General features: G+C 43.7%; 1 protein-coding gene across 1 annotated transcript; it reads left to right on the forward strand.

The window, feature by feature from the left end:
• Window positions 1-4,970: 4,970 nt before the first annotated feature.
• Window positions 4,971-10,356, forward strand: LOC139374417 (uncharacterized). The gene is made up of 4 exons (XM_071115471.1): window positions 4,971-5,097; window positions 5,757-7,202; window positions 7,438-7,625; window positions 9,810-10,356. Exons 2-4 carry the CDS (start codon window positions 5,757-5,759, stop codon window positions 10,354-10,356), a joined length of 2,181 nt encoding a protein of 726 aa, XP_070971572.1. The 5' UTR covers window positions 4,971-5,097.
• The last annotated feature ends 4,013 nt before the right edge of the window (window positions 10,357-14,369 follow it).

A 14,369-nucleotide genomic window follows, 5' to 3' on the forward strand; every position in this document is an offset into this window, starting at 1 on the left:
AAAATGTTATATTTTTACTTTCAATGTGGTGTTTCCAAGTTACCTTTTACACTCAATTTTACACTAATGTATCCATCTCATAATTAAATGACAATTTACATGATGGTTTTGACATCCAATCATGATTATGCATTACACCTCATGGCACAACAAGCTGCTTAATACTGATATACAAATATACTTAATTTTTTCAAACATACATTCCAGATGAAATCCTGCGATGGGTCATATTCGGCTGCCCAACTACCTACCCGCTCGACCCCATCTCCTCCCTTTCCCCAGACCATCTCTGGAGACCTTCTTCCATTCCTCAATTCTCTCATCATCTAATCCCTGACCACTGACTTCAAGATAGCCAGAGTCGCTCCCCTCCTCAAGAAACCAACACTCGACCCCTCTGACATCATATAGACTGGTATCCCTTCTTTCTTTTCTTTCCAAAACACTTGAGCGTGCTGCCTATGACCAACTCTCTCATTATCTCTCAGAACATTCTTATTGAACCTTACCAGTCAGGCTTCAAGACGGGTCACTCACCCTAGATCATTCTCCTCTGCGTCATGGAAGCTCTCCACACTGCCAAAGCTGACTATCTCTCCTCTGTTCTCATCCTCCTAGATCTATCTGCCGCCTTTGACACTGTGAACCATCGGACCCTCCTCTCCTGATTTCACTAATGGTGTCACTTGGCTCCGTCATATCCTCACGTGGTCTCTCCTATCATCGCTATGTTGATGACAGTCAATTACTTTTCTCTTTACCCCCTACTGACACCCAGGTGCTGACACGCATCTCTGTGTGCCTGGCAGACATCTCAGCTTGGATGTCGGCCCACCACCTCAAGCTCAACCTCGACAAGACGGAGTTGCTCTTCCAGGGTTTGAGCATAGCCCGGAGGTAGGGAGGCACAGTTCCCCTTGCTGCACGGTCTTGTAGTGGATGCGAGCTTCGACTGGAAGCCAGTGGAGTGTACAGAGGAGCGGGGCGACATGGGAGAACTTGGAATGGTTGAACACCAATCAGGCTGCTGTGTTCTGCAACAGTTGCAGGAATTTAATAGCACAAGTGGGGAGCCCAGCCAACAGCAAGTTTCAGTAGTTCAGAGAGGAGATGTCTGTATTAGGACCTGCCCCACTTCCTGTGTGATTTAAGGTCGCACTCTATGAATGTTCTTACCTTCATGTCTGCGGCCCAAACTTGGCACCGTTGGCCTGTAGTGTCTCTCTTCTGGCCCTGATTGTAACAATAACGCCACATTGAAATGAATACCCTAATTGAATGAAACCAGAGTAGCAACATGAATAAAGGGGCTTTTTTCTCCTTTGAATGTGCATATAACGTTAGTCATTGTTGTTAGCTAGCTAGCTAACTAACATTAACAAACCATCTAAGGTTAGCAAGATGGCTAGCTACGTAACTCGGCTAGCAAGGACATAATCAGATAGAAAACTAGCCATCTTAACAGCATTTACCCCATAATTTACCTAGCTAGCAACTGCTAAGTTCATGTTTCTAACTAGCTAAGTAGCTAACATTAGCAAGACATCTAACGTTAACAAGCTAGCCAAGTAACGTTAACTAGCTATCTAGCTTGCATTATTGTCGTTTTTTATGTTAATGCTTTACACAAGTAAAACTACACACAAATGAAGGAAAGCTGAAACGTTCCTTACTTGGGCAAAAAAACTTTGCATTCCACATTTTGTTGTGTTACAGCCTCCCTTTGAGCATGGTGAAGGTTTTCATTACACTTTGGATGGTGTGTCAATACACACAGTCACTACAAAGATACAGGTGTCCTTCCTAACTCAGGACTGGGGAAGGTGGAAAGCTCCTTGGCGTACACATCATTGACAAACTGAAATGGTCCACTCACACAGAGAGTGTGGTGAAGAAAGTGCAACAGCACCTCTTCAACCTCAGGAGGCTGAAGAAATTTGGCTTGGCACCTAAAACCCTCACAACCTTTTACAGATGCACAATTGAGAGCATCCTGTCGGGCTGAATCACCACCTGGTATGGCAACTGCGCCGCCTGCAACCGCAGGGCTCTCCAGAGAGTGGTGCGGTCTGCCCAACGCATCACTGGGGGCAAACTTCTTGCCCTCCAGGACCCCTACAGCACCCAATATCACAGGAAGGCCAAAAAGATCATCAAGGACAACAACCACCTGAGCCACTGCCTGTTCACACCGCAATCATCCAGAAATTGAGGTCAGTACAGTTGCATCAAAGCTGGGACCGAGAGACTGAAAAACAGCTTCTATCTCAAGGCCATAAGACTGTTAAATAGCCATCACTAGCACATTAAGCACTGCTGTCTATATACATAGACTTGAAATCACTGGCCACTTTAATAAATGGAACACTAGTCACTTAAATAATGTTTACATATTTTTGCAGTACTCATCATATGTATATACTGTATTCTATTCTATTCTACTGTATCTTGGTCTATGTTACTCTGAAATTGCTTGTCCATATATGTATATATTCTTAATTCCATTCCTTACTTAGATTTGTGTGTATTGGGTATATGTTGTGAAATTGTTAGATATTACTTGTTAGATATTACTGCACTGTCGGAGCTAGAAAAACAAGCATTACACTACACCCACAATAACATCTGCTAAACATGTGTATGTGACCAATAAAATGTGATTTGATTTGAGTTGCTGGAGAGGAAGTAAACTTCTCAAGGATTTTACCATGAGGCCAATGGTAACTTTAAAAAAGTTACAGTTTCATGGCTGTGATAGGAGAAAACTGATCAACAACATTGTAGTTACTCCACAACGTTAACCTAATTGACAGAGTGAAAAGAAGGAAGCCTGTACAGAATACAAATATCCCAAAACATGCATCCTATTTGCACAGCCTGGTCTCACAGACTAGACGTAACATAGTAAAGGTAAATTCGGGACACTCAAATTGGTATGATATGTTACGGTTGGTATGGTTACATAAGACAGATGGCTACTTAAGGCAATAACTAAAGTAGGGTGGTTGGTCTGGATAGGTGTATAATGCGAACCTTAAGGACTGGGGAGTTTTTCAGGATAAAAAAGAAATGGAGTGGAGCTATGCACAGGCAAAATCCTAGAGGAAAACCGGTTGTCTGCTTTCCACCAGACACTGGGGGATGAACTCCCCTTTCCGCAGGACACTAACTTAAAACACAAGGCCAAATCTACACAGAGTTGCTTTCCAAGAAGACAGTGAATGTTCCTGAGTGGCAGAATTTTGAAAATAATAATGGGAAAATATTGCACAATCCAGGTGTGGGAATCCCTTAGAGACTTACCCAGAAAGACTCCAAAAGACTCCAGAAGCCAAAAGTGCTTCTACAAAGTATTGACTCAGGGGTGTGAATAATTATGTAAATGAGATACTTCTGTATTTTATTTTCAATACATTTGCAAACATTTCTGAAAACATGTTTTCAGATTGTCAATATGGGGTATTGTGTGTAGATGGGTGAGAAAAAAAACATATATTTCCACATTTTGAATTCAGGATCTAACACAACAGAATGTGGAATAAGTCAAGGGTTATGAATACTTCCCGAAGGCACTGTATATCGAATGTGTGCAGCTAGTGTATTATTGTTCAGTGTTTCAAAACGTTTGGTGGTGATAAATACAGACAATTAAACTGTTCTTTACCTCCAAAAGCCTGTGGCGTTTTCTTTCCAAAAGCTACTGGCTTGTTCTTCGTGTGGCATGTTGCTGCCTTTCACAGTTCAGTAAGTGCATTGCACATTTTGTTCACAATAAAGGGAAAATGGAAATGGGGAAAATATAAATTGCATCAACATCCAACCCTAGATCGATACCTCTATCCCCAACAAACCCACAACCCCATCCCACTACTTTGGCCCTGACAGATCCTACACTAGGCCGTCAGCCTGTGGCGGCTGGGACCCCTTTTCTCAACCCCCCCCCCTGTAATTCTACACTAAAATCTCTTGACACCCAAAAACATCTCTGCTGCTACTACCAATTCAATCTTCTGGGATTTCCTTTCAGAATGCAATTAATGACCATCATAATCAATGTCAAGAAGCCAGCCTTACTAAAGGACAAACTGTTCGGGTAACTCTGTACTGTCCTACTTCCTCACAGGGATCCTCTCAGGCTCCCTCACCCTTAGCCCACCATCCTCTACTTTCCTCACAGCCTCAGAGCTACTGGCTACTACCAAATATCAAAGATAGTTTTGAAAACTCGATGGGAGGATGGCAAAAAAAACAACTTCCTGTTGAAAGCTTTTCAGCACCTTCCGTGGGGTTTACACGGTGCCGCCACCTAATGTATGTAGTGATCTGCACTTTTCTTCCAGTGGGTGAGGCGGTTTAGCGACTGGCATTTATTGATAGAAAGGAACCGTTCGGATTGGCTCAAAAATATTGTATATCGAATCAATGGCAAACATGTAGGCAATTTTGGGGTATATTCTGAGAAGAGAGGACAGCTATAATCACATCTTGAATGGCAAACTCTGCTCACTTGCTGGCTGTAGGAATTTATAGGCTAAAGCCGGCCCTGGTTGGTCTACTTTGTTGGAGGAGTAGGCAAGTAGTCAAAGTGTGTGTGTGTGTGTGTGTGTGTGTGCGTGTGCGTGTGCGTGTGCGCGTACGCGTGCGTGCACAACATCTGATGCCAAATCTAGCTTACACAGTTTAGTCACAAAAGCCAATGGAAACTGGCATCTCAAAATGTTCAAGGAAAAAGGTGGGTCATTTAGTGTTTGGAAACGGTGTGATTAATATAGCACGCCATGCAATTTTAAACTTTGAGTCACTGACACTGTGCGCGGAATGGGAGAGAACTGGTTTTGGCAGTTTCGATGAAGAAATTATTACACACTCACACACACACACATGCACGAGCACACAGAGCCAGAGGGAAACGTCAGGAGGGAAGAGTGAGGCCGGACATGTTAGAGTTGTGTTTGTTAGGAACACACGTGGGAAAAAGAGAGAGAGCGAGGGACTGAATGAAAGCAGCTGAGTTTAAAGGAAAGCTTCTCATGAAAAGAGGGCTGGAGGAGAAGAGGATGAAGTGAAGAAAACACAGAGGAAGAGAATAGAACAGCGGTAAGAGAAATATACAGACAGATTTTTCCAGAAATCCTGGTGGGAGGTCTCTGGATTCCCTGCTTATTCCCTCCTGATTCCGGGAATATTCTATTCTAATATTCTGGGAGTTTGGGCAAATGTACCGATATTTTGCAACCTTAAGTCTAATACATAGATCTCTAAAGAACTGTGAAGAAGCAGTGATTGAAATGCATTGACATTACACTGAGAGAGAGGACGTAGTAATGTCAACCGGTTGTTGTACGGCTTCTGTAGGGGCATACAGGACGTCTTGAGTGAATCCAAGCTGTGAATAGCCTCAGTTGACAAAACTAACTCGAGATCTCTGTAAAAATTATGCCATCAATGACCTGTGCGGACTTTGACACACACTGGTCACAGACAGGCGGACAGACAGGTCGAGAGACAGACAGGTCGAGAGACGGACAGGCAGACAGACACTGAGTGTATTATTACTGTAGAAATCTGGTTATGAAACAACACTCTGTATGCCTCCAAAATGACACCGTATTCCTTATGTAGTGCACTACTTTTCACCAGAGCCCTAAGGGCACGATATTTGGAATGGGCCCTGGTCAATAGTAGTGCACAATAAAGGGAAAAGAGTGCCATTTGGGACACACAATAAAAATCTCTCTGTATTCCTCTCTCTCTAGATGTCTGAGGCGGACAGTCACTCTGGAAATATGTCTCTGATCCAGTCCATGCTGCACAGACTGAGCACTGCAGAAGACACGGATCAACCTCCTAACATACAGTCGAACACACACCGTAACACACACCAACACCTCAGAACTTCAGTGGAAACAGACAGGGGATTCTATGTGACCCCTCAGGACCACAATAATGCAGAGCTCAAATTCAAAGGAAAGCTTGCTGAAGTGATTGAGGATGATGATGGTGATTGTGTTGATGATGACAAGGATCCACAATTGAAAGTTCCGACTGAAAGGGACAACGATCCGGAATCATCAGACAGAGATTCAGAAAGAGAAGAGGGGAATTCCGGTATTCCATTTTTGGATGCAGGATTGGAAAACCTGGGCAACGAGGAGGAAGAGGAAAACAGCGAAACCCCCTCTGTGATTCCCAGATGGGAGGGAAGGCAGTTTCTACCGTGTCCCCCTGGCCTGGATGCCAGACCCCCGCTTCCCCCCGTTCCCCCCAAGAGGAGGGCTAAACCACCGCTACACCCTACAGAGCCACCGCCCCCTCCACCAGCCCTCGACCCTAGCCGGAGTGTTCCTGTGTGGGGGGGAGTGGTAGGCGAGAGCCCAGGCTGTGAGCTGAGGCCTACAGGGCATGGGAGAGGGCCTGGAGGACAGAAGGAGGATATACTATTGTCCTCAGGGGATATGCTGTCAATATACTCAGCTGTCATCCTCAAGTCAGAACGCCGATTCTCACAGCCCATTCTGGATTTTACTCTGGGCTCTACAGCACAGAGGGGTGAGGGGGTGCAGCAGTTGGAGACGACTGTGTCCATGGCAACACAGGACCCTTCCAAGCTGAGGGGAAAGGATATAGGGCGCCCCCCTAAATCCTCTGAGCCGGTGGGGATGGGGGTAAGGGGGATACCCAAACCGTTGGAATTGACCCCACCCAAGCCACTTATACCAAAACCTCCACGCAAAAACAGATCTCTGCCCCAGGGACCTGAGGGGAGAGTCCAGGACAGCCCAGATGGAAGTGCCTCTTCTGGGTCTGAAACGAGAGACATCCCCCCTGGCTTCCAGTCTGTAGCTCCAGGGACAGAGGGAGTCAGAGAACCACCAGATCCTAGCGAACACATCGCAGATGGGAGCGAGAGCTCCAGAACCCCTGCAGAGATTCGGAGTAACACGGAGGAGGGAGGTTTGTTAGAGGGGGGGAGGAATTTAGAAGGCACACAGGAAGTTGTAGTTCAGGACACTGCAACATGGGGTGGTGGGGGTGTGCTTGGGTCGAAACACCCAAATATGAAGAAAATGAAGGGAGGAAAGCTGAAGAAATTTACCAAGAAGATGATGAGCAGATGGAAGGAGAGTCGAGAGGAGAAGGGAGGAAATGGAGAGATTCAGGATGACGACAGAGAAAGAGAGGTGGAGAGCGAAATGCCGTTAGTGAGTCTTTCTTGCTCATTAATGCGACGAAATTACATTTGTATTCTTTCTTTTACTCCAATGAACTATTGAACATTAAATAATGAGTCAATTATTGCATCATTTCCCTCTTACAGTTATGTTATAACAGGTGAACCTCAATCAAGATCGACATCCAGTCGAACTATCTAACATTGATTAAGAATGAAGTCGCCCTCTTCTTGTAGGATGATCATGGTGTGATTTTTTTTGACAGGTGCATCTCCATCAAGATCGACATTCAGCCAGGTTGCATGCTAATATGTCTGTCATAGAGGAAGAGGAGGGGAAAGAGGAGGAGGAGAAGAGGAGTGGTGAGGCTACACAGGAGTCGCCAACGATGGAGCGGCCCAGCCAAGCTGAGACGGAGAGGAAGCCTGTGGGACTCCATGCACGTTTTCAGAGGTGAGAGACAGAATGAGAGGGAGCAAGATGAGGAGAGAGAGAGAGACACGTTTTCAGAGGTGAGAGAGAACGAGAGGGAATAAGATGAGGAGAGAGAGAGACACATTTTCAGAGGTGAGAGAGAACGAGAGGGAATAAGATGAAGAGAGAGAGAGAGAGAGAGACACGTTTTCAGAGGTGAGAGAGAATGAGAGGGAATAAGATGAGGAGAGGGAAAGAGACATTTTCAGTGGTGAGAGACAGAATGAGAGGGAGCAAGGTGAGGAGAGAGAGAGAGACGTTTTCAGTGGTGAGAGACAGAATAAGAGGGAGCAAGGTGAGGAGAGAGAGAGAGACACGTTTTCAGTGGTGATGGAAAGTGAGTCTTGGGGAGTTTCAATCCACCACACCCTCTCTTTTTCCTTGACTCTACTTAAGAGGCACTAGATACTGTGTTTGCCATAGCAGAGCACACACATTCCTTGGACTCTGTGTGTGTGTGTGTGTGTGTGTGTGTGTGTGTGTGTGTGTGTGTGTGTGTGTGTGTGTGTGTGTGTGTGTGTGTGTGTGTGTGTGTGTGTGTGTGTGTGTGTGCGCGCGTGTGTGTGTTTTGTTGATGAAGTTACAGTAACTCAGACACTACTTCCCCATAGCTGTCATGACTTCCTAAGTGCCCTGAAGTCACCACACGCACGCACACACACACACATTCTGTGCTCCGAGACGTCAGTCCAGTTATGTGGCATTTTTGCAATATCGTTCCCCCCCCCCCTCCCCATCGCTTTGATGCTATTTTCACAAGTATGTGGTGAATTTTCCCACACAACGACATAGGTGACCCATTCACCTTGACAGGCCTGCTCAATCTCATGGACTAAAGAAAAAATAAAACAACATTATTTTGGATCCATTCTTACTGTGTGGGTGATGCATTTGTTGCATACAGTGCATTTCTGTTCTTGTCAATATCAGACTTGTTTTTTCAACTTTCCGTAGAGTCAAATCACAATAGCCATCGTCATAATTGTACATTACAGTATGTATCCCTTTCCATGACATAGACTGAGCGGGTGAAAGCTATGATCCCTTATTGATGGCACTTGTTAAATCCATTTCAATCAGTGTAGATGAAGGAGAGGACAGGTTAAAGATGGATTTTCATGAGACATGGATTGTGTGTGTGTGCCATTCAGAGGGTGAATGGGCAAGGCAAAAGATTTAAGTGCCCTTGAACGGGTTATGGTAGTGGGTGCCAGGCGCACCGGTTTGAGTGTGTCAAGAACTGCAACGCTACTGGGTTTTTCACGCTCAACAGTTTTCCTGTGTGTATCAAGAATGGTCCCACCACCCAAAGGACATCCAGCCAACTTGACACAACTGTGGAAAGCATTGGAGTCAGCATCCCTTGTGGAACGCTTTCGACACCTTGTAGAGTCCATGCCCTGACGAATTGAGGCTGTTCTGAGGGCAAAAGGATGCAACTCAATATTAGGAAGGTGTTCCTAATGTCTTGTACACTCGGTGTATATCATACGTTATGTTTATACTATACAAATATACATTTTTATTCCGTAGTTATAAAAATGAGAACATGGGTTTTACCAAATGGTTAAGTGATGATCAATTAAGAGCAGTTGGATTAAGTAATAGAACAAAGTATTTTAACAAATGAGGACAGAATCATATGAAAAGTAATGTGAACATTGCATTGTGAAAGGCTATTACTTTATATGAACATGTATTGTAATGTCAAACATGCATTTCTAGATTAAACACTGATTAAGTGTGGTGAAAAGTGACGGTGGGATTTTGTGCGTTGTACTTTGTCAATTGAAAATGTGCTTAAAGTTTTGAAACAATTGCCTTTTAGATGATATGTTTTGGATTTTGTACTAACTAGAGTTGTGAAAATGTACCACATACTTGTGAAAATTATTATTATATATATTTGTTTAAAGAAATGTGACCACTGCTTTCATCAACCCATGACAGATGACATAATATCTATTTTGTTTCACAAATGGCACCCTATTCCCTATATAGTGCACTAATTGGTCAAATGTAGTGCACTTTATAGGGAATATGGTGAATAGTGCACTACGTTTTATCAGAGCCCTGTTCAAATGTAGTGCACTATATAGGGAATAGGGTGCCATTTTGTGACAAAACGATTAACCTCAATGTTTTTCCACCTCTATTTTACAGCTCCTTCAGCTCTTTCAAGTTCAACTTCAGTCCCATCAGCTTGGTGGACGAGATTCTAACAGGAGATGAGTGGTCACCATTCCTGTCTATAAGGGACAGTCCAGCCCCCTCACCGTCCGTTTTCCAATCAGAGGCTGCTAGCCAACACGGTTATGATGAAGGCGACCAATTAAAGACTGGACCAGAGTTGTGCCTTCCTAACGACGTTCAACACAACCACGAGGACATAGGCTTTTCTTTATACGAGGCTGTCAGCTTCAGCCAATCAAGACCGAATGAGATTGTGGACAACCAATCGGACAACAGACAACAGGAAGTAGACAACAACAATGACACAGGAGCTGATGCCATTGCTGTCATCAAACCGAAGATACTATTGGAAAATGATGCAGCGGAGGAGAGTGAGTTGGACCACTCCAGACCCATATCTAAGGACATCCATGACACTGTTGAATTATGCAAGTCCCCCATAAGGACCCAATCAAAGGACCTTCTTGACTTCCTCTGTGTTGAGGTGAGCCACACTGCTGGATTGTGGGTATTGTAGTCATTTAAAGTGCTGTTGTAGCCCCCCCCCCCCCCCCCCCCCCCCCCTCCGCAGGTTTTTGCTTCAACCCCAGTTGTAACTAACCTGATTAATCTTATCAGACAGCTAATTATTAAAATCAGGTGCTCTAGATTAGGGTTGAACACCTATGGGACAGTAGCTCTGCAGGAACAGGGTTGGAGAGCCCTGGTATATAAACACTTACTGCAAAATCTTGTTCTCTTGTTCTTATTCTCACTGTCTCGCTGTCTCTCTCTCTCTCACTCACACACACACACACACACACACACACACACACACACACACACACACACTCGCTCTCTTTCTCAGTCAACTGGAGTTCTGGACAGTTCTGCTCAGAAACATAAAATTCGTCTGAGCAAAAAGAGAAAGCACAGACTTCCGGGGCTAAAGAAGACAAGTAAGAGTGAATGGCTGGAAAACTAGATGAAATAATCAGAAAAATAGACAGGATGAAAGGAGTTGGACAAAAGCTGAGACACTGAAATATTCATTTTTTTCCGCTGTTCTCTCTCTTTTCAGAAACAGAGACCTTCAATGTAAGATGCACTGCAATCAAAGCCCCTGAAATCAAATTCCTCAAACCCGCTCCTCCTTCCACACTCTCCTCCACATTACTCCCTTCTTCCTCCTCTGTTTCCTCCTCCCTCTCTTCCTCCTCTTCCTGCTCCTCTCCCTCCTATGTCTTTCCGTCCTCTTTCTACAACATCCCTCCGTCCGCTGAAAAACAGGACCCTGTGACATCACCGACACAGGACAACCTCTCTGTTAAGGTCAGAGTTCATTTGACCCCATAACCATTGGCAACATTTTCAAACACGGCATATGATGTGTCTCTGAAGTGTGTCTGAAATGGCACCCTACTCCCTAGTGCACGATAGGAATAGGATGTCATTTCAGACAGACTGTAGCTTATTACTGAATGTACTAATGTATATTAGCATCACTAACCCGGTTTCCATCCAACCTTGTTATGTGAGTAAAGTGCATGTCAGATAAAACATGTCAGGACAGGCCTGATGGAAACAACACATTTGGCGGTGAACTTTCCAACTGTCGACAAAACAAAATACGCCAGGCAAGGTGGAATCTTTCTGTGTCTGTAAAATTAATTATGCGTGAAATGGCGGTGGAAACACCTTTTATGCGCAGATATTGATGTGATAACCGTCATATCGAAGTCAACTTGGATTCAGGTGATATGTTGTGTGCTCCTCCCACTACGACTCGGGAAAGCATGCGGTTTATTAGGCTACAGGGGAAATAAGTTATGATGAGCTTTACAGAGTGGCGAAAGTGCACAGTGATGAGCTTGATCCTGGTTTGACAAATACAAATAATTGTGCTCTTTTTTTCCCATAATATGTCATCACGCTCAGCTTTTTTTTAAAAAATTATCACAAAAGGTAAATTTGAAGGAAACACATCTCTGGTGGGAAAATGCGCAAATTGTTTTTAATGCAGATTTTTAGAATATTCACATGAAAATCTGTCACCAATTGGATGGAAACCTAGATATTAGCAGAGACCACTTCAGTACTCCAAATATTTCAAAATGGTTCTCTCTCTTTCTCTCTCTCTCTCTCTCTCTCTCTCAGACCACTGAAAGCAGCAGAAAGCCAGGTTCAAGTCCCAAGCCGCCTCTGTCCAAATTCATGACAGTCCTGAAAGACAAAACCAAGAGGAAGCTTAAAAACTAGGTCTTGGTGATCCAATAGTAACCCATAGCTCCTTCTCATAGCCCCTACCTCTAAGCCCTAGCCACTATCTCTTTAGTGTTTACAGTTTTAGGTGTGTAAGCGATAACACCGCAGATGCACACAGTAATGGAACATGTATGCCTATCTTTGATCAAATGATTATCTTACTATATTGAGTGTGTTACCAACACTTTTAGTCACTAATAGATTTTCTCTAACATCAGTGTTATCTGAATGAGATTCTGTAAGATCTGAATAAATGTTGTTTTTATTTATTTTATTTTTTTACCCTTTTTCTCCCCAATATTGTGGTATCCAATTGGTAGTTACAGTCTTGTCTCATCGCAGCAACTCCCATATGGACTCGGGAGAGGAGAATATCAAGAGCCGTGCATCCTCTGAAACACAACCCCATCAAGTCGCACTGCTTCTTGACACAATGCCCACTTAACCCGGTGTGTTTCCTCTGGTTTTGAACTTTTGCCTGTCCACGACCATTCTCTTGCACCTTAAACTCCAACCATCTGCCTCCTGTGTCTGCATTTGGGTCTCGCCTTGTGTCATGATAATGCAAAGCAAAAAATAAGGAACATTTGCAAACTGTATTCTGAAAAATAACCTTGCCAGAGTGTGGACTAGGTTGCTTCTCCCCTTTTCATACTCCCTCTCTCTCACACATTTGGTACTCCCCTCTTTTATAGCAAATGTATTCTCACCTCCTGCCTGTAATTCCCTGTAAAATGTTTTTAATACATCTACAGTAATAGTGGAATGATAGTGTTTCACAATATTTATTTATTGTGGCACATAAAATTGCATTTTAATGGTGCACCCTTCTTATTGGTCAATAAAAGACGGACACCTGGTTCTTGTTGTCAAATTGACTGGGGACAGAAAATCTATTGTTGTCAAATGGTGATTGGCTGATTGTGTCAGAGGCTGTGGCACGTACAATCGGTTAGTGCGCGGAGCCACTCAAATTACCTAGAGCAACTCGCCCCTCCTTTGGCACAATCCGAAGTGATTTGTTTAACAATCAGATAAAACACCATGACTGGTTGTGTTCATGGCTACATTAAAAGGTAATACGTTTGTATAGTTAATTAGATGTCTGAACTATACATCTATGGAACGCCGTTTGGGTCTTTACGTGCCAATTAAAGATACACATCAAATAACTATATTTGACGTGTTAAGTAAGCTTTTAATTTGACACGTCAAATAACACAATTCTATTAGAATGCTGTGTGTGATGAATTTGCACGTGTAAGCCAAGCGCCACCACTATCAGTATCACTGTCAAAGCTGTACAAAAAAAGTCAGCAGACGAGCACACACTGGCCACGAACGATGTGTTTACAGTACCGCGATGGTAATACGGCATTATTTGTTCGACCGCAACTTCTGGGGTAGCTTGCTAGCACCAATACAACCAGTCTGAAAACAATGACCAGTATAAACTGCAGTCATTTTCATCATCCTTAACAATGACTTATGAATCCTTGTGAGTAAGTATTAGCTACGTAGCCACTTGTTGTTCGCCTATTGAAATTGAACTTCAGTTCATGGAAATAAATGGCTAGCCAGCTGCCAAACCTTGTTGCCCAAAGCTAACGTTATAAGCAGCCAGCTAGCTTCACCTGGCTAGTGACGCTCGACCGGACCGGTGATGTGTTGTGAAGTTAGCCACAATAAGGATTAGACACAATAGTGGAATTTGCGGTTTGCCTTCAAAAAGAAAAGTACCTCTGAAAGTGATGCAGAAGGTTACATTTGGTAGAATTATGCCATGTTTAGACTTGATAATGTTAAACCAGGTTGGAATGTGAAGCAATGAAATGGGTTACCAGTCTACTCTGTGACACCCACAGAACACAACTGTGAAGAGTTTACGTAAATATTAGTGTTGTATCTCTTATCGCGGGACTCTGGCTGTGTGAAATCACCTCCCCAGTCAGCCTATTGTGTGTATCGACATTCATATTCCACTGTACAGCTTTACCTAAGGATTGAGGATAAATGAAATGGGGTATCAGTCTACTCAATACCCAAGATATCCTCAGTTATCAGACTCCAAAACATCCACACAATATTGTTTTTCCCCGGGAATGGTGTTCAATCACATGGGTTGAAAATAAATGTGACTCAATTCACAGCTGTTTCAGAGTTCCACGATAAGTGCTATGATGCTAATGTTTCTCTGGGTGTCACTGAGTGGACTGATACCCCATGTCATTGATCCAATCAGTATGCCCCCAATGCAATTCTAATGTCTAATACATTCCGTGTAAT

This window comes from Oncorhynchus clarkii, chromosome 19, assembly GCF_045791955.1.
Source record: "Oncorhynchus clarkii lewisi isolate Uvic-CL-2024 chromosome 19, UVic_Ocla_1.0, whole genome shotgun sequence".
Taxonomy (NCBI): Eukaryota; Metazoa; Chordata; class Actinopteri; order Salmoniformes; family Salmonidae; genus Oncorhynchus; species Oncorhynchus clarkii.